Source organism: Odontesthes bonariensis, chromosome 20 (assembly GCF_027942865.1).
Source record: "Odontesthes bonariensis isolate fOdoBon6 chromosome 20, fOdoBon6.hap1, whole genome shotgun sequence".
In the NCBI taxonomy this organism is placed as follows: domain Eukaryota; kingdom Metazoa; phylum Chordata; class Actinopteri; order Atheriniformes; family Atherinopsidae; genus Odontesthes; species Odontesthes bonariensis.
This window is the reverse complement of record NC_134525.1, coordinates 23,135,543-23,163,240: the sequence shown is the minus strand read 5'-3', so window position 1 is coordinate 23,163,240 and position 27,698 is coordinate 23,135,543. Positions and strand designations below refer to the sequence as shown.

Here is a 27,698-nt window from a genome sequence, read left to right as displayed (position 1 = left end):
TCTGAATGTTAACATTGTAATTGTAACTGTAATTTTTTTCTTACCTGCAATCCCATAGAATTCCTCCTTGACGTCACAGAGTCTTCTATGCCCAGGGAAGGAGATGAAGATGCTTGCAAGTCCTTTAATTGCGGTTTTTTTTTCACTGCTAAAACAGTACAGGCAATGTGTGGGCAGGCACATTCTTAATAAAAAGTTGCTGCCATGTCCATTTTGGTTGCTTGCTTGCGCTTGACTCAGAGCGCGGATCTCGAAAACACATGAGAAGCTGTACAGAATCATACGCGGCGGACAGCACAGCTTTATGCCAATTACGCACACAGGCTCCACACCTCCACACGCATCGCGTCTGCAATCATAACTCATCAGGGGAAATCACATTTTGCCAATATTTTAGAGACCCCCCAACATTTCCCAAATCATGTTTTCGGGGGGGTCTCGTGTCAGTTTCAGGGGGTCTCGGATCCCCCGAGTCCCCCGTAGTTCGAACACTGCCTAATTGTGATAGTTTCAGTGGAGTGGTGAGTGTGATTTGTGCACTACTTACGCATTCAGGCGGTCAGCAATGGTTTGCCACGCTTGCTCCCTTTGTTTTTTAACTGTGGCAGTATTTCCTTTTTGTTTTATTTTCTCCGTCACCTCTTCATATGCTTCCATTAATAATTATTGCTCCGCTGGGGAGGAATACGCCGCCCTTGTTGCCATGGTGAATCAGTGAATCTATGATCGATCGTGGGGTCTATTTAAGAAAGCCGTGTGCAGCACTTATCCAGGATCGCTTTCACCTGGCTTAATGAATCTGCGTCTGCTCATCCTGGCTTGGCCTTTGTGCAACCAACTAAGCCTGGGCGCCCATGTTTTGGATTCCTTGAACCTGGCTAAGTAACTCATCCTGGATGTCTAAATCCTACTTTTGTGCAACGGGCCCCAGATCCTTTAATTTTGTGCAACAAACAAACTGCAAATAAATCCCAACAATCTTGTGTTAATTCACAAATCAAAACTTATTTTCAGTTGGTCTAAAGATTTTAATGCAATTCATTAGACGTGTTGGATAAACTGTACACATTTATTAAAATTTGGTTGTTAATGGACTGACAAAGAAAAAAATCTGATGTTTCAGTGAATATATTTGAGTTATTTATATATTTGGTATATTGGTATATATTATTTATTCATTTACTGCGAGTTCTCCTGTACTGAACCATGGATGTCTCTTTATCTGATGTTTCAGACACTGAAGTGTCCTGTGCTGTCATGGAGGACTGCATCTTGCCATGTAGCTTTCAGGGCGATGCTGAAGTCCTCACTAAGTGGATTCACTTGACAACAGGAATCATTCTTGTCCACTACAACAAACAAGACCACCTCATACCCCAGGACCAACGCTTCAGAGGCAGAACTTCACTGTTCCAGGATCAGATCTCCAGAGGAAATGCCTCACTGCTGCTGACAGGGGTGAAAGTTCAGGACCAGGGCAGATACAAGTGCTTAACATGGACATATAATTCCAGCACATATTCATTTATCAACTTAAAAGTGGACGGTATGAGAGACAGACTTTAATACAGAAAATGCTACAGAAAGAGTTCTTTATTTGTGTGGTTTCTTTTAACTTTTGTCTTTTGTGGGGTTTTTTTTGTGGGGGGGGGCAGCTCCAGTCAGGAAAGTCAGCATCGATCAGGTAGGAAACAGGATCACCTGCAGCTCTAACTGGATCTACCCTGAACCTGAGCTCACCTGGTCCACCAGCCCTCCATCCAACATGAAGCTCCAGAACACAACCACAGTCCAGCAGACTGAACAGCAGCTTTACAACATCAGCAGCTCTCTGATACTTTCAGACAGTGACACTGATCTGATCTACAGCTGCACCGTCAGCACTCACGGAAACATGAGGAGAGCTTCATGGAGGCGTTTGAGTGAGTTTTAAACCCCTGAAACAGGTTTCTGTCCAAATTTGACTACATTTTTAAAAACAAAAATCCCTGGATGTGCAGACACAAAAACAGTTTATATTTATTTAGACTGAATATCATCTTAATGACAATTTTTCTGGCCAATAAAAATCTATTTAAATCAGTTCAATTCAATCTCAAACTAACAATTCACAAATCGTTACATGACTTAAACATTAGACAGGAAGCTGAACATGAAAAATGTTCATCAAATAAATCTAGAAAGGTTTTTATCACAAAGAGAATCTTTTAAAAAAATCTTTCAAAATGTAAATATTTTTGCCTCAACACCTCAATAATGAGTCTCATCTGGAGATTCAACCACAATCAGACCATCCTGACCAAACCTGGTCCTGATGTTACCTACACAGTGTCAGAGGAGTGGAGGCAGCATGTGAAGGATGTTTCAGAGTCAGGCAGCCTCACACTGCAGGACTTAACTTCACATCAGGAGGGAACATACACATGTGAGCTCAATAACTCTGAGGAGACGATGATAACTGACATCTGTCTGAGGATGAGTTCAGGTAAAATAACAAGTTAGATCCTCAGGAAGTGTTTACAAGAAACTGTCAATTATCCTTTAATAGTTACGTGATCCTATAGATGTAGAAAATGATGAAGAAACATCATAAAGCATCCAGGGAGTCTTCAATGATCTCTTCTATTTCAGAAAATTCAGCCAATGTTGCGGCCACATTAGTCCCAGTTATAGTGATTGGAGCCACTTTTGCTGTAATATTCATCCCGGTGATGCTATGTAAAAAGACCAAAGGTAAAATGACCATCTGCATCAATCTTTAAATTAATTTTGTGAATGTTGTTTGTGTTAACGATGTTGTCATCTGAACTTTTCACAGATCAACCAGAAAACAGAACATCAGACAGAGATGAAACCTCAGAGTAAGTCAGTCCTATTGTTTTCTAATCAATCTGCACTCCTTCATCCACCTCAAATAAAAAGAGGATCAGGTGTGAAGATCAGTCTGAGTTCACATTACATGAAAACATTAAACACACTGAAGTTAATAACTTCTGTTTGACTCAATGAATCATTTTACTGTGAAAAAAATAACTAGTATGGAATTGAACTCTTTATTTGGATTTTATTGTAAGTTTTTGTACATTTTGCAACAGAAGCAGAGATGTTCAGGATACTCATGAAGCCCAGACTGAAAATGTCCCGTCTGACTCCAACCAACAAGCCTCCAACATCCCTCTGATTCAGTCAGATGAGGACTCAGCTCCAGGTCTGTGACTTTATTAAATTACTGTGTTAGAAATGTATTGTATTGACATACATTGCTAATATAACCTGCACATTTCATAAACACAATCCTGTGAGGGGACAACTTTGTTGCTACAGCAATGACAAACTTTTAATTAACACTTTATTGTAACATTATAATAAAATAACAAATTTTCAGCTAAAACAGTTATCTCAGTCAGAGTTCCATTAACTTGGCTAGATTCAACAACATCCATGACGTGAAAACATATTTTGTTAAACTGACATTAAATATTTTTTGTTTTGTTTACAGGGTAATTTAAATGGAAGAAACTACAAATGAAGAACACTGCTGTGCAATAAACCAGTGGGAGTCCCACATGGCAAAATTGGTCTGGCCCACATACCGCAAAGAATGACGGCCCTTTACTGGCCCAGATCCTGTTTTTCAGAGCTGGTCCACACATGGGCCAGCACTGGGCCAGCTGCGGGCCACCATTGCCAAATCTGGCCCGCATCCGTTTCACTTACAACTTGCCATGCCAGCAGTAGGCCAGAAGTGCCGGCTTGATGCCAGATCTGGCCCAGACCGGTCTGCTATGTGGGGTGTCAGGGACCATCACTGACACGTCTTTTTTGCAAAGGCGATGAAGGATAAAGACTGTGAGGCTCTGGATAGCACTTTAAAAGAAAAGGAGTAAGCTATGAAGAGATTTGTTAAAGGAAACAAGTTGTTGGAGCACACACCACAAAAGCAGTTCCTGCCTGTTCTTCTTCTGCTTCTTCCCACCATAACTAGAACTAACCTGTGTAAGAATCATCCAAAAGAGCATAAAGATCAAACTTTTTCAAAAATGTTAGATTAACCATGCACGGCTCACATTTTGTCTTGAAACTGAAGATAAATTCCTGGATTTCACTTTGTTACAGAAATGAATGAGCTCAGTCACAGGTGGGTTAATCAGCACACCCACTTTGAATGTTAAGATTAAGATCAGATTTATTGTCATGCATACATGCATACACATGAAATTTGTCCTCCACTTTTAACCCATCCAGGTTGGCACCTGTTGAACACACATGCACATTTACAGGGTCACACACTCATATCATATCTAATCAGTCCATTAAGTGGACTTTGTTATTACTTATTATTAAAATAGGGCCAGGAGGTGCCATCCTCTACCTTCTTAGAGACATAAGACTTAATATGTGGTGGAGTAAAACAAATGATGTATTATGTTAGTTCTAACCATGATGTTTTATAACCCAAACCAAGTGATGTTACTGCCTAAACTCAACCAAGTATTTCAGTTAAGTGGTCATCTTATTAACTGAACATAACTTCTAAAATAGCATCTGTGATGTTATATCCTACCAAAGTATATAATGCAAAGTACTGTGTATAACACTGCCATCCACCCCTCCATCCTCCATGAGGGCTTTGTGGCTTAAAGGGATAGTTCGCCTCTTTTGACATGAAGCTGTATGACATCCCATATTAGCAATATCATTTATGACCATTCATTTATGTATTTATGCTGCCACCTGCTGATAGCCGCGCCCGTTTCACAGTGTTTGCTGCTCGGAAGCAGGGGACTGCTCGGTCTATACTTCGGTCTGCACGGTCTACACAGCCTGTAGTGACACGAAGGGAGAGAAAATAGCGCCAAGCGATTGTGAAGTCTGACTTTTTCCTGCACAACGATTTTGTGATGCAAATGTATTACTCTTTTGAACACATTTTGTTTTGAGAAGCAAAACGCTTTATTTTTGCGACCCCAGCCAACTAGCCGGACTACTTTTGTCAACACCAAAAACGAGGCTTGAACTCTGCTCACAGGACGCAGCAGGGGGTAAGAAAATGTTCATAAATGATATTGCTAATATGGGATGTCATACAGCTTCATGTCAAAAGAGGCGAACTATCCCTTTAAAGGGAACACTTGATGTGGAAACACTTAAAGGAGCTGCACTTCCTTCCAGCTACATTTAGGGGCTGTAGTTTAGAGGGTGCCACTATGGGTTGTAATTAAAGATATGAACAAATGATTGCCTGTTTGGTCCTTTCAGTTGGAGGAATTGTTAGCAGTTCTCAAACAAACTAGGATGTGGCCCAACCCTAACGAAACCAAAAGGGGATGAAGGAATAAGGAAAAATAAGGAACTGGACTTGAACATAACACAGTTGAACACATTGTGCATCTTGCAGCTCTTTTTACCTTATATACTTCACAGTGATCTTTGCTCTAATGTGGTATTTTGTATGAGGAGAATCTGAGACAGTTTTTTCATGGGTTTCATGACACGTTATTTCCTGTTTCCTGCTCCTTGCTGTGTGTCTTTAAACGACACAGTGATACTGTCAGCTCTGTTGTGTTTGCTGCTCTTCTTGTTTAATGACTTCTCTACTATTAAGAATAAGATGTTGCCTTTAGAAACTCTTTATTATACAAGGCTTTATTAATAGATGATGTTTATTATCCCCTTCACACACTGCATTGCTGCGAATGTTTGCACTCAACTGCACTGCTTACCACTTTAAAGCCAAAGCTCCTGAACACATATAAACCTTTTTAGACCCAAGCATAGACACACAGAATGTCTTACATATCTTCTTATGCTTATCCATCATTTTATATACTTCTTTTTTTTCTATATTTTCTAATTTTATGTTCAATTCTGCCTGTGTAGCCCGCTGAACACATTGAATCATGTTGTTCATGAACAAAATATTCAAAATAATGTTTATATGTAATCTTTTAAGCAGTGTTTACTTTGCATCCCTTCAGTCTTAAAGTGTTAAAAACTGGTGAAACAGAGTCTTTATACAATAAGGTTAATAAAACTTTACAGCAGGAGTTATTTCATATCAGCTAAGAAATGTTACTTCTACTTCTTGATATTCTGTTAACTCAGTAAGATTTACGAACAAAAATTCTGGAAAAATGAAATTAACTTTTGTGCTTTGAAAATTTCAAACAGAGTCCAGAGGAAAGTTTTATGTATATGAAGTCTAACACTGAACAGAGCATTTGATGATGAAAACACCTGGATTACAACTAGATTAGTATTGAGTCCTAACTAATTTCATTAAGGCCTAAAAATCAATTAATATTTGAATTAAGGCCAACTCTGTATTTTCTAATTATATTTTGTTTACTGACACAGTAAATGATGCAGCTCTAAAATAATCAAAATTACGAACACATTTCTTTAAATATAGTTTTGGCTCATATGTAAAACTCTTGGTAACATGTAATCTGCATTTTCCAGTCTCTTTCCAGCAGGTGGTGCTTCAGTCACATCTCTGGACTGTAGATGACAAAACTATAGTTCTCATATCTTCATCATATCTTTTTCTTGAAGAAACATTAATCTTTGTAAAAGTCACTCTTTTGGAAAAACATGTTTTATTCTTGAGAAATCTTTGAAAATCTTAATAAAAATCTAAAAGTTGGTCAGTGGATGCACTGAAACATGTACTTGTGTCTTTTAAATAAAGGTTCAAATGAACTGACAGAATCTCAGATTTAAGTGTTCATTGGATGTCAGAATATTTTTCTGGAAATTAGTTTGTAAGGAGGGTTTCCTGGGCAGCTGTTCTGTTGTCATCAGGCCCTAGAGTCAAAGTAGATGAGGCGTATGAGGGATGGTCACCTTCAAACAGTCTAACAGATGGTACAGGAAGAACTTGGTCGAACACAGACATTTTTTATTTGGCAACCAGGTCCGTATCAGAATTACAGAATCATGCATCAAATCTGGAGAGATCTTTAAAGCCCAAAGGATCAATGCAATCTCTGTCTCACTGTGGGTGCTTCTCCCCTATTTGGTGACCCTGAAGATACTGCGGCCCCCCGTCCACAGGCACATAGCCAGAAGATAAGGTATACATATCTGGTGAGCCTCCCCTGGACGCACTAATGAGGAGTGGGTTATTCTCAAAATGTTCTATTTACACCCTAAGGTACATGCAAAACAAAACGTCAGTCATTAGATGTTATCTCCCTCATATGATTTTTACAAGGGGAAAAAACACAGTTCAACAGTTGGTGCTCTGCAAACTGGTTCAACTGTCATAGGCTACAAGCGTTGTTTTCTGTTTTCATCTGTTCTTATCTGTTCAACTGTCACATGAAATATAGCAGAACTATGATCAGGATCGACTGTACAGGGCATTTTGGTGATCCTTTTGTTTCTGTGGATGCTGAATATTGCACAAGGAGGTGAGTACAGAGTTAACTATCTCAGCTGCTGGTTGCATATCAAATATCAACTCAGTTTAAACTTGTTTAAAGTGTAACATCTAATCTCTGTGGATGTGTTGAAGGAAAAACTCTTCAGGGATAAAAGCTGTAGTAAACTGGGACCTTTGTTCTGGTGCAATTTATGATTCTTGAACATACACTCATCCAACTTAGTAAATCTGGGTCTAAAAGTCATTTTACAGACTTTGATCTTTTGTTTCTGTTTTCTTCATCATCTCAGTAACTAAGTCTCTCATTGACATGATTGTTACTTGTTCTATCAGACACTGAGGGGTTTTAAGTGATAAATATCACAGAGAGGGCTAATTAATAACATAAAGTCTTCATTGTTTAATCTTCTTACTCATTAATGCAAATTCCCAGGAAATGTATATCTGATTGCAGAGCAGGAAAAAAACTGTTTCCTTAGTTTGAAAATAAACAATGCTGCACACACTCAGCACTCTCCTGTGCTTCGCTGTCACATGAAATGCAGCAGCAGTATGATCATAATTTCATGTTTCTGTGGATGCTGATTATTTCCAGAGGAGGTGAGTACAGAGTTAACTACCACAGCTGCTGTCTTGATGCCAACAAATATTTCCTTCAAGTTGTGACAAGATTTTCAACTCTAAAGCTTTCATTGTTAGATTTTTATTTTCCAAAAGAGCAATATGAGCTGCAGCTGTGTTTGTTGCTGTTTGTCAGGTTTTTCTTTATGTTTAGCTCTGCAGAACTCTCCAGAAGTCTTTTCTCTGTTTTAGATTTGACCTCAGCTTCATCTTTGTGCTCTGTTTCTTTGTTTTAACCTGAAACAGATTCTTTGCAGGTGAAACTTTATTTTTGCTTTCATGGTTTTTGGCCTTCATATCAGCCTGATTAGATCCATAAGTGTGACCATGTTGTCTGTGACATGTATAACTGTATTGCCATACTTATAGCAATTTCCTCCAAAACGCATGAGTAATAGTTGCACATTGTCACATGACTTTAGCCACAAAGTAATCATCATTAGCAAATGAAACTGCATGTCTTACCATGCCTAACCAACCCAAGTTTACTCTTTATGGATTTCAGTTCCATCGTTAACACCATTATCCCACAAACACGGGTTTACAAGCGGTCAGTACTTGTTGTCATAGAGCGCTGCTTCTTACCGTGCAGCTTCCAGAGCAATACTGAGGTCGCCACTGGTTTCAGATAGTAGGACAACTTCATGTCCACTCGTTTTATCACAACCAGGACCAGCGGTTCATTTTAAAATAGCTAAAGTCTGCTTTAAATATAATGAGTCATATTTAATTTCTTGATTATATTGAATCTTTACGTTACAGTTTAACACAGTTTTACATCAGTGGCGGCTGCTGACTTTTAAAACAGGGGAAGCCCATATTACGCGTTCAGGGTTGTAGTGGCTCGTGCCATCCCAAAGCAGAAGATAGTAAAAGTTAAAAAGAATTAGTTATAACATAGCTGTGTCTAGTATGACAAGTATGCCCAGCAAATACACAGAAAGAAGGTATAGACTTTGAAAATTCACACAGCAAGGCCAAAATCAAGTATGATCAAATCTAAGGGCTGTAAATGGCTGGATCTGTGGAGCATTTTTCCCTGTCATAATGAATACTTAGACTTTGATGGTGGTGGTAAGTATTCTTAAAAAAGGTAACATTTGTGAATGGGCAGCATGAATTCTGGAAAGAAACAACTAAAAGTATTACACAGTGCACCTGCAATGGAAATGGAAACGATGGGAAATGAGTGAAACTCTGACAGCACTTTCACAGACAACCAGTCTCTTTCGTATCCGCTTTGGGACTGAAGTTCCAGCGTGCTTCTCCCCGCTTAAAAATTCGGCTGCCACAACATCGCTCATGATGGACAAACACTAACTCCAATCATCACGACACAGCCCCTCATATTGACACGCCCACGTCTAATCTACCCCCAGAGACGCCGAGCAGCCTTGGAAGTGATGAGTTTTTGTCGATTTAGCCAATGATGACCTAGAATTGTAGAAAAAAACTTGACTCCCCCTCCTCGAAGCCGGGCAGCCCTCGGCTCGGAAGCCTGGCTGTTAGTGGCGGCTTCATAACATGATTTCCTCAGTGAACGGCGGCGATTTCAGAACAAATCACTTCATTAAGCTACAGGACAACATGTTGTAGTTATGAAAGTAAATGCAGTATTGGGCATATCTTGTGTTTTGTGAATAACTGTTTTATCGTCAATTTAACATTGAAGATGTAGCAATTTCGCCAGAGAATGGGAGAGGCTGTCCGGCTTCCCCTGTTGTCTCTGAATAGCCGCGGCTGTATCGGTGACATCGGTGTATGATGGCTGCTCCAATGAACTGACAGCGTGTTGTTTGCTCATCTGAAGCTTTAACTTCCTCTTTTTACCACACCTCTTTCAGACCATCTGCAACACGGCGGTGCTTTGAAACAGCGGTACCAGCAGCTCTCCTGTTTCTTCTTCCCAGAACCATCACCTGAAATGTCACAGGAGGATGACTGGGATCTGCTATACTGTATTTTTAATCATTTTTCTCTGGATGATCATTCGTGTCAGAGCAGGTGAGTTTGGACCAACAGCTGCTGCCACATCACTAAGCAAATGTTTACTCAGTTGTTCCTCATAAAGTGAAACGTCTGTGAGAAACTGTTGAATATAATTCATATAATATAAGATCATTTTAATATTTGACTCTATGATCCTTCTACTAACTTCAAATATATTCTGTTTCAACTGTTACAACTTTTTCAGTTGTAGAAAAGACTTTAAGGATGGAGACAGAACTGTTAGTTTTATAAAGATAGGTGTAGGAGCTATTTCTTTATTTCTAGTTAAGCCATAGAATTTAGATTTATTTTATATTATTTGCTTAGTTTTTGGTTGATAATTAGCATTTTTGTTTAATTTGAGTTGTTTAGGATAAATTGGTTTGTAATTAATTTAATTAATTTTTGTTTGGGAAGTGGGCGTTTCACATAAATACTCGGGTTTTAGGGAGCTCTGGGCGCACTTGGGTGGTCACATGTTTTTTTTTTACCAGTTAGCAGTTTCAGTTGTCAGTTCATCAAGGTGGGTGAGCAGGAGAGGCAAGAAGGGATCTCATAAAGCTTGTCATGTTCTGTTTTGCCTGCAAAGTCGGAATAAAACCCACGATGGACTACATTTTGACATTTTTGGACCTTCTCATTGCGTAAACCAGAAACCCAGAGTGCGTCAAGTAACTATTTGAGTTCTGTTTAATTTTAGTTTGATAACTTTAAAGACAAAAGTTTTTTCTTTTCTTTTCTTATTATTTTCATAGACAAATAGTCACTATAGGTCTCTATCTATTTATCAGCCCAGCTGCTTCTCTGTCTGCCTGAATGATAAACAAGCCTGTGGCTGTGGATTGTTGTTTAATGTGTGTTTATTTGTGAATGCACAAGGCATAAATGGTTCATTTAAAAAAACTCACTGAACCCATTAATATGTAAAACCAACAGGGTGTCTTACAAGCGGATCACATCTGTGCTTTCTTTGTGGTTTTCGTTACATAAGGTTTTGCAGTTATAATCTTGTTTAATGTTTTCTTCTTAAGTATCATTCTTCTTACGGAGTCAGCAGTTTTCAGTCCTGACTGTCAACATTTGCATTTGGCTGAGGATGATATTAATACTTCCCATGTAACCAGGGCCGCTGACAGGTTTGGCTGGGCCCGGGACAAAGTTCTCTGAATGCCCCCCCCCGTAGCAACCCACCTACACCCACCTCTACTTTCCCAGTCTCTCATTTATTGCGGATAAACCAAAAGGATTATTTACCACTTTGCCTGGATATGGATATGGACTGAGTGGAGTTATGGCTTTCAAAATCCTACTACAATAAAACTCACGCTATTTTATTCTTTAGAGCTCATAAACTGCACATTTCATCAACCATTTTTCACTTGACCAAGGGAATCATGTTAAGGGTACTTTTATTTATCGCCAGACCCGCGTGTATGTCCGCTGAACTTTCTGAGAATGTTCGGGGAACAAGGCGGAGCCCATTCATCTGGCGAGTGTCAAGTTAAATCAGTCTAAACAAAGGTTACAGGCTACCCCAAAACGTCACGTTTATAACCCATTCGTTACATTCAACTCTATCTAAATGGCAATTTCACACGTTGCCATGTCTATACTGGCTTATTTTAAACAAAATAAGGTTAAACCAGAGCCGCGTTACACTGGCTGACATTCAGCTGACCGGGGATGATTCTCAAATCAATTCAGCCTGATTGGCGTGCGTGCCTGAAACATTTGGACATATTTGCGGACTTCAATTAGATATAGGCCTATGAAACACAGTGTAATTAAGCCGTTGTGGTTATGAAATGATTCAATGCTCTCTCTGTCTGATATTGAGTTCCGTGTGACTTGCTATTCCCTCATGTGGTGCTAATATGATTGGCACGCCGCATGTGCCTGGTGTTACTTCACGGGGCTGGGAAAAGTTGGCCGTGTCTTACCTGGCTCTGCTGCACAGCTGCCTGTACTGGTACCTGCTGCATCATCTGAGTCTTTTGTGAAATATTTGTGTGGAGAACCCCTCAGGCTCTTGGCTTCTTCGGTTTTTTTTCGCCTTTCTTTTCTTTTCTGCGCTCCTGATTTGTGCATTTCGACTAACGCGCAATGACCGCTTATGGTCAAATGATGTCGTTTTATTTCTTCTCCGTAATCAAAGACCAAACCATTTTTGGAATAGGGGTGATAGGGGGTTATTGGCCCTCTTTTTAAGGGCAATGAAGGCAAACGATCCAGAAGTCATTTATTAAATGCAAATAAAGCATGTAGGAGCCTGGGTCCTATTTGGGTTTGATGTTTGGGATGGCTATTTTGAGTTTGGATGTGGGAACGTGATTTGGGTTGATTTGTGGTTGGTCTCGGGAGAGTTTGGTGTCAGGAGTCAGTGTGGTCGGGCAACTTGGAGTGGAGCCACACAGTTTTTTGACCTTTCCCTCTCTCTGTCAATTTCTTTATTTTCTCATATTGAATTATGGATGTAACATTCTTCGTTTTGTGGAAGTAAATTGAAGAACATAGAAAAGGATCTTGTGGAGTTTTTCATTTCAATCGCGGATGTGGATGACGGGAGAGAGAAGAGCGTCAAGCTTATGGCTTCAATAAGGAACCTACAAAGCACTTTTCTCCCTCAAATCAACACATTTTGAAGGAAATATACAATAATTAATCGCAACTTCATGGGGGCCCAGTTATGCCCCCCCCCCATTCCTGGGCCCGGAACAAAATACCCGTTTGTCCCCCCCTATCGGCAGGCCTGCATGTAACCACTTATCTGAGCTCTGCAGGTTTTCCCTCCAACGTCAGTCGGTTCTACTCGGGGTGATGTTAAAGCCAGTAGATCCATTATTCTAGTGCAAAGCCTTTTTATTTGAATGGGTTGATGTGTCCAAACTTTTTACTGTACGTATAAATAAAGCTTTTTGTTTAGACTTCTTCTGCATTTTAAACTTCAAATCATCAGGTTAAACATAACTCTCATAAGAAGCACTTTACATTTATTAATATAGCAGCATGTTGGCAAGGCTGCACAGAGCCTTCCCAGCATGCATTGTGACACCATGTTTGTGTTTAAGTGTGTTCTTAGTTGTTTTAAAGTGTTATTCTTTGCGCAGTTGTCAGTGTTGTGCTGTTTCATACTTGTTTTGTCAGATCGCTGTTAGTTTTATGACAGTAAATGATCACACCAGCCTTAAAAAGTGTTTACAGTTAGTGATTTGGGTTTTTCTTCTATGGTCTGTGTACACTGACTGTGATGGGCTGTGGGAGGCTGACATTAAGCAAAGTCAAGCTCTTCTTTGCTTATTACTACACATCGGTTCCCTTATCGATTCTCATTTGGAGAAAAAGGACAACAAACCGGTCGATTAGCATCAACTTTGTTTAGTTTAGAAGTAACACGAGTCGTGACCTCACAAACCCAACAACGGTGAGGTCCACATTGGTCTATCATGGCCTGGGTAATTTAACTCTTCCCTGCTCTGGTGAAAGGAGAAGCTGGAGGTAGACGTGAACTGGGGGTAGTACCACCAGCCTCTGGCTCTGAGCCAGTCAGGGTCTGCCTCTCATGATTTCATCTAAATGTAATGCCTGAGAAGGCATTCATTTAACCTTAACCAACCGTTACTAACAGCAGGTTTTACAATGAGGCAAATGGTGCTAACATGACAGGCAGTGTTAGTTAGTTAGTTAGTGTTGTGGAGAAATTAGAGTCGAATCACGCGTCGGTCAGCAGTCCATTGGGGAGTTTTATTGAACAAACTGTCACAGCAAATATGCATACAGAATGTACAAAATGTCCGCTGTCTTCCTTCTGTGATACCTCTTTATGCTTGTCTTCATCAAAACAACCGTACGTGGCGCACCGAGCTCTCGCCGTCTAACTATCAACAATCTTCATATGAACCAGTCAACAAGGCACACGATGTAACTAGGCCAGATGTCATGAGAATGTCATGACATCCTTCTCCCACATAGTCCCCCCTGAAATCACTTATCAGTGATTTAATAAAGAAATAATCTAAAATGAAAGAAAATCATCCCACATAGTTAATTAATAATTAATTAACACTCAACACTAAATTATTCTAATAATTATACAAACTCAATTAACGGGAACATTTTGAATACATGAAAAGGAATATATATAATCACAATCAATGATTAAATGAATTCAACAATGACACAAATTTTAACATTGCCATCACACCTGTCCACTGTTTGCAGTGCATACACTGCATGAAAAGAAGGATTTGTGGATGTATGTGGCCCCTTACATGTCCGCATACGTTAAGCCCCTGCATTTGCGGTGGTAAAAGTGAAAACTTGGCCCAAGTTGTCGCAAATTGACCTGGCAACTGCTCCCCCATGCCCCCCTCCCCTCCCCTACTTAGGAGAGCCTTTAATATGTAAATGCCAGTGATCAGGTCAGGAGCTGCCACAGTCATTTTCAAGTGGGGTGGGGTGAGGTGGGGGGTGGGCAGGCCTGTTTCTACACGTTCACCATCACCTCCAACTCCAGCCAAGTTTGTTGCTGTGTTGTCTTGAAAAAGAAGAGGTGCACGCTGTCTGCTGGTGACAGGTGATGCATATCTGTTTTTTTTTCTCCCAAACACCTCTTTTGTAATACCGCTTTTTGTGGGCAAAATTCAAGGATTCAAGGATTCAAAGGTTTATTGTCATATGTGCAGTTAGAAACGTGTTTCCCTGAACAATGAAATTCTTTTCTTTGTTGCCCGCACTGGATGTCCAAATGTATAATAATAAAGATAAGATAAAGATAAAATAAGCATGCAACAGCAATATTCTAAAAGGTTTCTTAAATAAAATAGAAATATAGAAATAAAAATATAGAAATCTGGCCTGTATACATAATGTGCAGTAGTGCGCTCAGTGTTTTATTGTGTATGGCTTAATTCGGTGTCACAATGGTCACAATATCGCCGAGGTCTTTTCTTTGTCCTTGCAGAGTCCATTTTTGTGTCAAAACAGTGCAAATTGCCAGCTGTGGTCAGACAACATTAAATAGCAAAAGGACGGGAGGTTGTCTCGCGAATCCAAGAAACATGGCTGAAGACTCATTTGGACTTCAGTATTGGGGGATATAGTGCTATAAGACAAGATAGAAATAATGGTCAGGGAGGGGGATGTGCAATCTTTATCAAAGAAGTAATGTCTTATAGTAGGATAACATTTAAGAAAAATTTTGATTTAGAAATAGTGGGTGTAGAAGTTTGGATTAATAAAAGGAAAACTAGTGTCCTGAATTTTTATAATCCATGTAAAAAACTCAAAATAGAGGAATTAGAAAGACTCAGTCAAGGAAATGAAGTAATATGGTGTGGTGATTTTAATGCACATAATACAATATGGGGAGGGAAATCAACAGATTACAATGGACAGGTAGTGGAGGAATTAATGGAGGCAATGGAATTAGTTTGTTTAAATAATGGGCAAGGTACAAGAATCAATTTTAGAGATGGAACAGAGTCTGCGATCGATCTAACTCTGGTAACAAGTGAATTAGCTTCTGGTAGCAGGTGGGAAATATTGGCAGATAACAGTATTGGGAGTGATCATCTTCCGATTATAGTCAAGTTTAATATAAGTAATGTGGTTGAGCTAGACGGTATCATGAGATGGACTTTTTCTAAATCAAATTGGGAGGTGTTTGCTAAGTTGTGCGATAGTGAATTTGTTAAGATAGATATGGCAGGAAGTATTGATGAAATAAATGAGCAATTTACGTCAAATATAATTAAAAGTGCTAATCAAACTATTGGGAATAAAACTGGTAAACTTAGTAAATGTGTTAAGATGGTACCTTGGTGGAACAAAGAATGTAATGATGCAATCCGAAGTAAAATCAGGCTGTTTCGAAAGTTAAGAAAAACACATTCAGTATACAATTTATTAGAATATAAAAAGGCACAGGCTCAGGTAAGGAAAATTGTTAAAAGAGCAAAAAGGGAGTGTTGGAGAGGATTCTGTTCAAGTATTGGGAGAACTACGCCATTAGATAAAGTATGGGGAATGATTAAGAAGATGAGGGGAATTAGACAGCAGAGTAACCTGCCAGTGTTAGAGAAAGGAGGGGAAATTGCCAATGGTGCTATGGAGAAGGCAGAAATTCTAGCTAAGAATTTTGTCAAAGTTCATTCTTCGGAAAATTTGACAGAAGAAGGTAAGATCAGGAGACAGGAAGTGTTAGAGGAGCATCCTAATGTATATGAGGAAAGAAGTTTGTCACAGAGTGTTGTAAATGTACCTTTTTCTATTCAAGAGTTGAGAAGAGCACTAAGTAAGTGTAAAATGACTGCTCCTGGGAAGGATAATGTATGTTACATAATGTTGGCCAAATTAAGTGATTTTGCATTAGGAAAGCTGCTGGAGATGTACAATAAGATTTGGGAGAAAGGGAAGCTGCCAATAATATGGAAAGAGTCTGTCATTATTCCTATTAGAAAACCTGGGAAAGATCCAACCAGTCCAGACAGTTATAGACCTATAGCTCTGACATCGCACTTATGTAAAGTTATGGAAAGAATGATAACAGAAAGGCTGACATACTATGTTGAAAAAAATGAATTAATGACTCCTTATCAGAGTGGGTTTAGAAGAGGGCGGAGTACGTTAGATCCACTGTTGTGCCTGGAAACTGAAGTCAGGAAAGCCCAAGCGAACGAGGAGTGTGTTGTAGCTGTGTTCTTTGATGTGGAGAAAGCTTATGATATGATGTGGAAGGAAGGATTATTAATTAAACTGGATAATATGGGTCTGGGAGGTAACGTATATAATTGGATTAAGGATTTTTTGTTTGGCCGTGCTATCAGAGTCCGAGTTGCCAATTCATATTCTCGAAGGCATGAAGTTGAGAATGGAACCCCGCAGGGGAGTGTAATTAGTCCTCTTTTGTTTTCTATTATGATAAATGATATATATACACAAGTAGGATCTCATATTGGTAAGTCACTTTTTGCAGATGATGGAGCTATTTGGAAAAGGGGCAGAAATATAAATTATATTGTAGGTAGCCATCAAGGAAATTGAAAACTGGTCTCTGACATGGGGGTTTAGATTGTCGGTGGAAAAAACTGAAACGTTATTTTTTACGAGGAAAAGGATAGGTGAGGAGGTTAGGTTAAAAATTTATGGACAAGAACTAAAGAAAGTCAAGACATTTAAGTTTCTAGGAATATGGTTGGATGAGAGAGTCACATGGAGTATTCACATTGATAAAGTAGTAGATAAATGTAAAAAGGTTTTAAATGTTATGAGGTGCTTGGCAGGCACTAAGTGGGGGGCTGATAGAGCTGCTTTGAGGAACGTATACACAACTATAATTAGATCAGTCATAGAATACGGACTAATAGTGTATGGTTCAGCTGCATACTCGTCACTACAAAAATTAGATAGAATTCAGGCACAAGCACTAAGGATATGCTGTGGGGCAGTCAGATCTACACCAGTGTCGGCACTTCAGGTAGAGGTTGGAGAAATACCTATTTCATTAAGGAGAAAACAGTTAATTGTTAACTACTGGGCAAATCTACAGGGCCATAAAGATACTCACCCTACTAAACAAGCTGTAAAAACAAGTTGGGAAAGTAACAAAATTAAAAAAGAAAGTTTTTGTGGTTGTGTTTCGGAGTTATGTAAGGAATTCAAAGTTAAAGAATGGAATATTAGTCCGACGGTGGTGTTAGCAGCTGTTCCACCATGGGTGCTACCTCAACCTATAGTAGATTTAGCATTATTAAAACAGGTACAGTCAATGAAAAATAAAATCAATGTGCAGGCTTATGTGAACACTGTTATACATGAACAATATGGGCAGTTTATACAAGTATTTACAGATAGATCCAAAAATCCAGAAAGTGGGCAAACTAGTTGTGCATTTTATGTTCCTGAATTAAAGGTCAAAGTGGGGAAGCGAACGAGTGATCACTTAGCAGTATACACAGTAGAGATGATGGCTATCTCACTAGCACTTCAGTGGATAGAGGAAGTACAGCCAATGCGAGTGGTCATTTGCTCTGACTCCAGCGCAGCTTTGGAGAGTATAAACAACTTCTCTTCAGAATGTCGGCAGGATATTTTACAGGAAATTTTACACATCATGTTTAGGCTACTTCATTTGGGAATTATTGTTCAATTTGTGTGGGTTCCAGCGCATGTGGGAATTAGAGGGAATGAGATAGTGGATCAAATGGCAAAATGTGGCTTGAAAGAGAATCAGATTGATATAATGGTACCCATCAGTAGAGCAGAAATCAAATCGGTTACAAAAGCTGTCATCAAGCAACAATGGCAAAAGGGGTGGGACAGTAACACTAAAGGAAGACATTTACACCAGATACAAAGGGAAGTAGGAACGGAAAGCACTTGGGGGAGTAGTAGAGGAGAACAGAGCATTAACAGCAGGATAAAATTAGGACACACTGGGTTAAATTCAACAATGCATCTGATTGGAAAACATCCAACTGGCAAGTGCAATGGTTGCCAACAACAAGAGACAATACATCATGTATTTTTTAGCTGCCCGGAATATACAAGGCAAAGACTCATGCTGAAAACTGCACTGGAACACTTTAACATCAAGGACATGGACTTCAAGGCAATATATGAAAGTAAATCCAGAAAAGAAGTAAACAAGCTGATCTTCACGTTCCTCAAAAACACTGGTCTGAGGACAAGGATTTAAGGTGAACATCAAATAAAATAACAGTAGGTGGCGATATATGCTCCAAGGGGATGCGATTCGCCATTAAAGAAAAAGAAGAAGAAGAAGAAGGTTTTTTTTTTTTTTTTTTTTTTTTTTTCCTTCAAACTTTATTTAAAATTTCCAATCACAATCAGAACATTGACTGTGGACAATACAAAACAGTCAGGCATAAAGGATTTAAATAACAAATACAGTATGAGACATAAAGTGGATAAGGTGCATAAGTCATTACATAGGTAACCTAAATATAATAACATAAATGAAATTAAATAAAAGGAAGAAAGAAAATGGCAGGACATATTATATTTCTCCAAATATTCCTTCAATTATGTTAACAGTATGTATACATTTTTTATTATCAATTCTTTTAATACATTCGAGGTAGTTCTTGAAATCAATTTCAAAAACAGGAAAGAAAGGTCGACCTTTAGAAAATTTGGTTTTATGTATGTGGAATTTTGCAATTAGAATAATCAGATTAATTAAGTGTTGCATTTTCCTATCTTTATTATTATAGTATAACAGTATATCTTTGGCATTCAAATTAATTGGTATGTTGGAATGTGATGTGATGTAAGCTTCGATTTTTTTCCAAAAAATCTGGGAAAAATTACATTCAAAGAAAAGGTGCCTAATCGTTTCCACTTCGGCATTACAAAATACACAATTGGCATCAATATTGACAAATTTTGACACAAATTTGTTAGTGGGGTAGATGTTATGTATAATTTTATATTGAACTTCTTTGATTTTATTGGAGATAACAAATTTATGTGGAAGGAGCCATGTTGTTTTCCAATTAATGTCAGAGAAAGAGGAAGACCATACAAATTTTCCTCGAGGTGTAATTTTCCTTTTCCTGAAAAAATGATTTCTTATATGTTTATTGTTACAATGGTGACTCATAATGTTTATACCATTAATAAAGAGGGTAAAGTCAACTTTCTCTGCCTCTTGCCTTTCAAAATGACCTTTTATCAATTGGAGAATGCCACTGGGAATAGCTTTTATCACTGTTTGAAATTCTTTATAGGTAACAGGGAAGATTTTAGATCTAAGAAATTCTTCATAACTAAAAATTTCACCTACATCATTTTGTAAATCCTTAAGATATATTATTCCTTTTTCAATCCAATGTTTCAGAAATAGTGATTTATTTTTCCTAGTTATGAACTCATTGTTCCATATAATAGTTTTATGTGGAGAGAAGTTATGGACAAAGCATAGTTTTGCTGCTGAAATGGCTTGTTGGTGAAATTTAGATAATTTTAGGGGTAATTTTGAAACATTATAATCACAATTTAGGAGAAAAGGTAACCCTCCAACTTTCCCAAAAATATTCTGAGGTATAAAATACCAAAGAGATTCTGGCTTTTTCAAATATTCTTTTATCCATTTTGTCTTAAAGGTATAGTTCACATCCATATAGTCTAACAGCTCCATACCACCATCTCCTCTTGGGGCTGCCAAGATCTCTTTTTTTAAACGATGGCATTTGTTTTTCCAGACAAAACTTATTAGGGTATTATTTATTTCTTTACAAAGGGATTGTTGAACAAAAAGAGAGAGAGTAGGATATACAAATCTAGAGATACCGTCTGCTTTACTCAGAAGAACTCTACCTAATAGGGACAGATCTCTTTGGAGCCACATATTGAAAATATTTTTAGTTTTTTGTATTTTAGGTTTGAAGTTTTTTGTTTGACGTTCAATTATATTTTTAGAAATATAAATTCCAAGATACTTAATATTTTCTTTAATTGGTATTTTACATATAAGAGTTTCATTTGTGTTGTAGAGACATAGTATTTCACATTTTTTTAAATTAAGTTTTAAACCTGAAGCAACAGAAAAGGTGTCTATTATCTTAAGTGCTGTCTCTATTTGTTGTTTATTTTCCAAAAATAAGACTGTATCGTCCGCTAATTGAGTTATCCTAATCTCTCTCTCAAAAATCTTTAACCCTCGAAAGACATTGCTCTGTCTAATTTGTATTGAAAGCAATTCAACGACTATAAGAAAGAGAAATGGGGAGCAAGGACATCCTTGACGGACTGACCTAGACACTGAAAATCTTTTTGTGGTATTTGGGAATAACATGACACAGCTACTAATATCTTTATAGAGCATTCTAATATAGGATACAAAATGTTCACCAAAACCGAAGGTTTGAAGAGATTTAAATAAAAATTGATGCTCTACACTATCGAATGCCTTGTAGAAGTCTAAAAATAAAATTAAAGCGTCTGAATCAACATATTCAGAGTAATCTATTAAGTCAAGGATAAACCTAATGTTGCAACTTATGTGGTGATTATTCATAAAGCCAGTTTGAGTTTCATGTATGATTTCACTTAAACCTTTTTTTAAACGCCTGGCGAAAATTAGTGAGAGTATTTTATAGTCAACATTGAGCAACGTTATTGGTCTCCAGTTATCCAATAGAAGGTGGTCTTTGTCTGGTTTGGGAAGCAAAGTTATTATGCCTTGTTTCATGGTTGTGGTCATTTCTTCATTATTTGTACATTCTTTCAGCATTTCAAAAAGAGGTCTTTCAATTATTTCCCAAAAGCACTGGTAAAATTCGACAGGAAGACCGTCCATTCCTGGAGATTTACCTTTTTTCATTTTGTTTACAGCTTCAAGGATTTCAACTTTAGAGATAGGTTTTTCGCAATCCAATTTAAAATTATCTGATATTTTGGGAGTAAATTCTTTAACATTATTAATAAATTCTTCACCTTTTATTGAATTATAATTAGAGCTGTATAGGTCAGAATAAAATTGAAAAGCGTGATTTGCTAAATCAGTTGGGTTGGAGGTTACAGAATTATCTATTTTTAGAGATGTGATATTATTTCTCTTGTAGTTCCTTTTTTCTAGGGCGAAAAAGTAGCTTGTATTCTTCTCACCTTCCTCTAACCATTTAGCCCTGGAGCGTACAAAGGCTCCCTTGGTCATATTAATATATAAACTATCTAAATCATCTTTCAATTTTATCAGTTTAATTTCTTCCTCTGGAGTAGGGGAACTTTTGTTTATTAGGATATTTAGTTCTTTCATGATTTCAGATTCTTTAAGATTGCTGCGTTTTTTCATTTCTTTACTGTGTCTAATAGCTGATTCTCTGATTTTAAATTTAAAAAATTCCCATTTTTGTATATTACTAAGTTCTTTTTCATTGAAAATATTCCCAGCAATTGCTTTGACTGAGTTACAGAAAGCTTCATCTTTCAGTAAATTACAATTTAATTTCCAGTAACCACGCAGTGTTGCTTTTTGTTTTAGAGGATTAGTAAAGGAAATGACTATCATTTTGTGATCTGAAAAGGGGGCATAACTATGTGATATTTCGGAAACATATTGCATAGTGTAAGAAGATATTAACCACATGTCTATTCGAGATTGTAAAGAACCACTAGCATTACTCCATGTACACTCTTTTTGGTAAGGGTGGATATATCGCCAGGCGTCTATAACATTAAGTTGCTCACCTAAGTGTGATATCACTTTAAATCTTGAATTGGAAGATATTCTTGCTGGTACTCTGTCCATTAAGTCATCAGCTGCATCATTTAGGTCACCGCCAATTATTAAGTGGGCCTCTTTATATTTCTCTTTGAGCTTCAAAAGTTTTGCTGTCAGTTGGACAATCATATTTTTTGCTAGAGCATTGTAATTATAACCATAAATGTTATTCACCACCAGAATCACATTGTTTACTCTAAGCACTAAAATAATCCATCTACCTTCTTCAGATAAGTGAGATTCTATAACATCCCCTTTAAATTTATTAAACAGAATAGCTACTCCTGCTGAGTTGTTAGAACCATGACTTAAATAAATCTGGTCTCCCCATTGACTTCTCCAGAATTTACGATCATCTTCACAGGAGTGTGTCTCTTGTAGAAAAAGTAAATCGGCGTTAGACCTTCTGCAAAACAAAAAAATTGCCTTTCTTTTGGTAATATTGCGTATACCATTGACATTAAGAGAAAGTACTTTAAGGTTGATGAAATTGTTGGTCGCCATAAATAAAAAAAATAAAAATAGCTGGATGCCGACTAACTTGAACAATCAAAAAGAAAACAACAACAAGAAAAGAGCTTTTTATAAAAACTCTCTACCTTTGGAAAAAGTTAGAAAAACTCTGAACATTATGAGTATCAGGCATATAAAATGTGCTGTTTTGAGGCCATAACATTACTTGTAATGAGCTTTCTTAATATTCTTTTTTTTTACTTTTAATAAGCATCATGGTCTTCAGAGCTGGCTTTTCACGCAGTGAATTTTACCCCATCGATGAAGACGATCGGCCCTTGCCATCTGGTTTTCTTTCCATCCTTACGTGCCTGTTCGACTAAAGGCCACAGTTTGTTTCTGCAGTCTTTCTCGAAGCGGGTCAGGTCTTCGGCCATACGGAGGTTCATCTTCTTCAGGATGTCAGCGTTGCGTGATTCTCTCCAAATCTTAATCCTGAAGGTCCGCATGTTGAACTGGATGATGACTGGACGCGGTTTGTTATCATCCCTCGGGCGTCCCACTCTGTGTACCGTGTCAACCAGGAACCCCATCTTACTTTTTTCATCCGGTGCAATCTGGCTCAATATTTTGAGGACTTCATGCCTCACATCTTCGTTTTCTTTTTCTGGGAGGTTGATGAGGCGCAGATTCCATCTTCTGCTGTATCTTTCTCCTTCTTCGGTTTTTTCTTTCAGTTCGTCCACTCTTTTATCCAGCGTTATCACTTTATCCTCCGTTTCTTTAGCTTGAAAATTAAGCCCTTTCATTACTTCTTTTGCCTCTTTAATGTCCGCAGTGTTTTGTTTCATTTGCTGCTCAAAGACGGAAAAACCCCGCTTTAACTCACGTATGGCTTGGAGGATGTCGGAGTTAGAAACCGTGTCCTTCTCCTTGTTTTCTCCACACAGTTTCTTCGGGTTTGGACTTTTGCTGGGAGTCTCGGGAAGAGGAGAACACAAGCCGTAGAAACTCTCCTCTGGCTCCATGTCCATCACCAGATTTCCTTTTGTGACTTCTTTTTTTTTTGCGTCTCTCTTTGTCATTTCGGCTCACTGGTGCAATGTTGGTGTTAGCTTCGTAGGCTAGCTTGTAGCTTAGTTGACGCACGTGTCAGGAGAGTTAATGTCCGTAGGTCGTCACTCGTCAGAATCTTCAACCTATTATCAAAACTCTTCTATCCTTGTTTGGTTGGTGTTTAGCTGTTTAACAAGCCGTTCAAACCGTTGGCCTCGTCAAATTATCATCAGATACTCGTTAATGCTGCAGAGCTTCGCACTTACACGTCTGCTGCAGTCGCCATCTTGCGCGACCCCCTCAAGAAGAAGAAGAAGGTTGTCTCGCGAGTATTCCGTGTAATGACGTATACGCATATGATTGGTGGAGCTTAACGGCTCGCATAAGCTCTCGTTCAATCACGTATGAGAAACATTGTGTCGTGCAGTGTAAACAAAAAGTTTAAGGAGCAGATCTGGCGGCAGAAAGGGAGACAGAAATCGCTGAGGTCCCGTGCTGTGAAAACTAACCTGGTTTGCGGAATACAATGGCTGGAAGACGACTTGCTTTCAACTCCCCAGCAACTCTCTGCGGGTCTACAGGTTTGTGTGTTTTTTTCTACTTGCACATGACCATTTGATTGTTTAATTTTAGTCTTGTTGACACTGTACAGCACTTGGGACAGTTCTCGCTGATTTTAAATGTGCTGTATATTAAACTTACTTACTCACTTGCTTACAGGCAGATAAAATAAAAGTCCTGTTGAATGCTATGACCGGGATGTCTCGTATGGTGGCCAGCACTGTGGATACGGTCGTGGAGAGGGTTCTGGAGGGAATCGACTAGAGATTCGCTAGGTTGGAGGCAAGATGGCCGTCGAGAACGGACTGGAGTTACATTCCAGAGAAGTTGAAGAGCGCAAGAGAAGGCGGATACAGAATCCGAAAATCGCGGTAAGAGTAGGTTATTGACTGTGGCTTTAGGCTAAACTCAACTTAATTGTGTCCATCACGTGAAAACCAGTGTGAGTTGCTTTATTTAAAAAAATGAATTTCGTGTTTTCAATTTATAGGAAGCAGTTCGCCGCCTGCATAACTCACCGTGGCATTATAATCCAGGTCAAGGGTAAGAATAAGTGAATGTTCTCCAAATATCTAGTTGAGTTGGACCCGATGTTACGTTACGTCAATGCAGTTTTTTTTTTATTAACCATAGGACTATTGTTTTTACAGGCTACTGTCACCTCACAATATGGATGTAACGAGTCGCTTGAAGGAGGCGGTGGCAAACAGTCCGAACTTCAGAGAGGCAGACGGGGACACTATCGAGGGTGAGCGGCGCTGACTTTTACCACGGCTGGCACTGATACTTTTAAGCACTATTCATTTTATTCATTCCTCTTATTTGTTTTTTTTAGCTGCGTGACGGACCTGTGTGCTGTGCTACAGGCGCGTCTTGAAGCCAACCCGAAATACTCACAGTCTCACCACAGAAGAGTGAAAGAGAGTAAGAACATATACGCTGTCAATATGACTTTTGTTACTTTATAGACAAGTTGTCAATATGCTGTGCATGGATTATTTATTGGTTATTCCAACAGCTCCCAGAAGCCAGCTTCTGATCCAGGATGAGGACGTCTGACAACTCCCGCAGACCCTGCAGGGACCGGAGTAATGCGGATTCCAAACGGCGGCGTTTAGGCTTATTTTATATATTGTAGGCTACAGCAGTGTGTGTATATAGTTTTCAATTCTTTATTATCAACATGGTTCTTATTACAATGTACGCTATGTACATTGTGTGGTGTGGCAATAAAAGCGCTTAAAAAAAAAAGTTTCCTTTTTCATTTCCTCAATAGATTCACGTCATTCATGCCTGCATTAGCCTAGTCATAGTGCAGCTTATAAGAATGACGTGAATATATGAAGTACACAAAGATCCCAGGAATATTAGTAATCATAATCACAATTATTAATCATAATTGCTGAGTGATATGCCCATATAAAGTATGCATATATTAACCTTATTGGCCAATGGGCGGTCAGCTTTACAGGAGCTTTTTTATGTAATCACGTGCCTTTTTCGTCCAATACCAGCGAGGCCAGTGAGAGGTCCAGGCACTCTCACAGCGGGGTGCTAATCGCTGGGCCATTAGCACCCCGCTGTGAGAGGCCGCCGCGAGTCGGGTTCGTTTCCGACGATTTTCTCGCTCAACAAACTTAAAGTTTGTCTGCCTGCAAGCGCCCAGGTGCGTCCGAAAATTAGGCAAATTCGCGGATGTTCACTGCCGTCCACAGTGACACAAATCCCTCTTTTCGTGCAGTGATAGGTGCGAAAAACCCACCGACTGCTACTTTCGTAACTCATGTTCTTATCTTGGGAAAACTCACCTACGGCCCCCCCCACTGGCGACCGACCACTTTACCAAAGGTCGCACTCCGAACAGTTGACTAACACAACTGGCAATGGACATATTGGTGATCCGTTCTGATTGACAATACACATAGAATGAATACACCACCATCAAATCAATTAATCACAGATTTGTACCAAGTACAATACATAAAATTATTGATTATCACACAACAATAGTAATAAAAAGCAATGTAATGCAGCTCTTCCAGTCCCGTCCCATCTCCCGTGCTCTGATGTCGTCTGCTTCTGGCCAAACATCCGTCCGGCTGGGTCTGGAACTACTAAGCTAACTCTGGGAGGAGAGGTCGCCAGTACGTCACTCCCAATCAAAGAGATGTTCAGCATCTCTTTTCCCTATTAGACTAACCTTGGTTCCACCCTCGAGGAAAGAAACTTGTGAACCGTCCGTTGATAACCTTCATTCGTTGACCCGCTCTCCCATGCGTTGGTCCTCAGACTTGGTCTCGCATGGTCATCCGACTCCTGATTCCTTCCACTGTTCGTTTGAACATCACTTGCAGCAAACACCTTCTCAGAATGGGTATAATGCAACACACCAATAGGGAGACCATTATCACTATCAACAATATTGCTATTCCCGCTTTAACCGTCATCGCTCCCCCTTCTCCCAAAATCCCAAACAGACCAGTCCACCACCGTTCGCCTCCACCAGCATCACACGTCAGCCCCTCTCTCCGTTCTCTGAACTTCTTGTAACTTCGTTGTAACCGTTCCATCAGCTGCAGTGTTCCCTGGTATACATGTACAACATTTTCCCCAACCATCTGGCAAACACCAATTTTCCCTTCTAATATCCATTCTAAAACTTGTCTGTTCTACCAAGCCATCATACTCATCTCATGTAGTTGTTCTCCAAAGCCTGCAAACCCTCCACTCGTGTAGTTAAGAATTCCCTGTTGGTTGTATTATATGTAATTAATCCACTCCCCATTTTGTTAATTGTGATCCACGGCAAAATAGACTCAAATCCAGCTGCCATCTCCCTGCGTGCTTTGAACTCAAAAGGAATCCCTCTCGGCTGCCCTATTGCATCCAAGTAAACGTGCTTATCCATGATGTAGTCACCACTAGATCTTTTAACTCTCCCTTTTTCCACATCCAAACCTCGCATCTCGTTTACCTTGGCATACACTAACACAACTGATGTGTTCCTCCTCACCAGTGCCCAAAGACCTATCCACCTGTTGGGTAACACATTCAACAAAACATCATCTCCACACATCCCGTAACTCTCAGCTATTGGGTGTGTCTGATCCCCAAAAAGATATAGCATTAACCTTATCATCTCTATATTTTCGCATTATTGGTCCAAATAAATTAATTCCTAATAAATATTGGTTCCATTTAACAGTAGTATTACCTACGTGAGTTCCAAAAGCATTCCAACTCACCATCGTAATCTACTCTATAATCAGTCGGAGGCCCATCCTGTGATGTATTATGATTAAATTCCGCACAAGAAGACTCCAATTTGTGGCCCTTCCTTATTTTGAAAACAATAATGTAATTTATTTGGCCCAAACATCAATCTGC

General features: G+C 38.9%; 3 protein-coding genes and 1 long non-coding RNA gene across 5 annotated transcripts in view; 3 read left to right on the top strand and 1 right to left on the bottom strand.

Annotated features, from left to right (window-relative positions):
• The first annotated feature begins 1,206 nt into the window (after window positions 1-1,206).
• LOC142369989 (programmed cell death 1 ligand 1-like) lies at window positions 1,207-6,128 on the top strand. The gene is made up of 6 exons (XM_075452407.1): window positions 1,207-1,546; window positions 1,656-1,922; window positions 2,632-2,733; window positions 2,819-2,861; window positions 3,096-3,208; window positions 3,500-6,128. The coding sequence occupies exons 1-6, from the start codon at window positions 1,207-1,209 to the stop codon at window positions 3,502-3,504; spliced, it is 870 nt and encodes a 289-aa protein (XP_075308522.1). The 3' UTR covers window positions 3,505-6,128.
• A 3,700-nt stretch (window positions 6,129-9,828) lies between these two features.
• The window catches only part of LOC142369914 (uncharacterized), a 32,473-nt gene continuing 14,603 nt past the window's right edge, over window positions 9,829-27,698 (top strand). Inside the window, exon 1 of the mRNA XM_075452325.1 lies at window positions 9,829-10,012. Coding sequence (XP_075308440.1) covers window positions 9,946-10,012 — 67 coding nt within the window. The 5' untranslated portion in view covers window positions 9,829-9,945. The remainder of the gene's footprint in view (window positions 10,013-27,698) is intronic.
• Window positions 21,145-24,042, bottom strand: LOC142370264 (uncharacterized). 2 transcript variants are annotated; one of them, XR_012767831.1, is made up of 2 exons: window positions 22,956-24,042; window positions 21,145-22,647 (listed from the first exon to the last, which is right to left on the bottom strand). XR_012767831.1 is itself a non-coding variant. In XM_075452753.1 (2 exons), the coding sequence occupies exons 1-2, from the start codon at window positions 23,777-23,779 to the stop codon at window positions 22,639-22,641; spliced, it is 780 nt and encodes a 259-aa protein (XP_075308868.1). In that variant the 5' UTR covers window positions 23,780-24,042; the 3' UTR covers window positions 21,145-22,638. The 2 variants fall into 2 exon arrangements, 1 of the variants encoding a protein (XP_075308868.1); XM_075452753.1 differs by having other exon boundaries at window positions 23,009-24,042.
• LOC142369712 (uncharacterized) lies at window positions 24,606-25,052 on the top strand. Its single transcript, XR_012767685.1, has 3 exons — window positions 24,606-24,682; window positions 24,802-24,854; window positions 24,962-25,052. It is a non-coding gene; the product is annotated as an uncharacterized LOC142369712 (long non-coding RNA).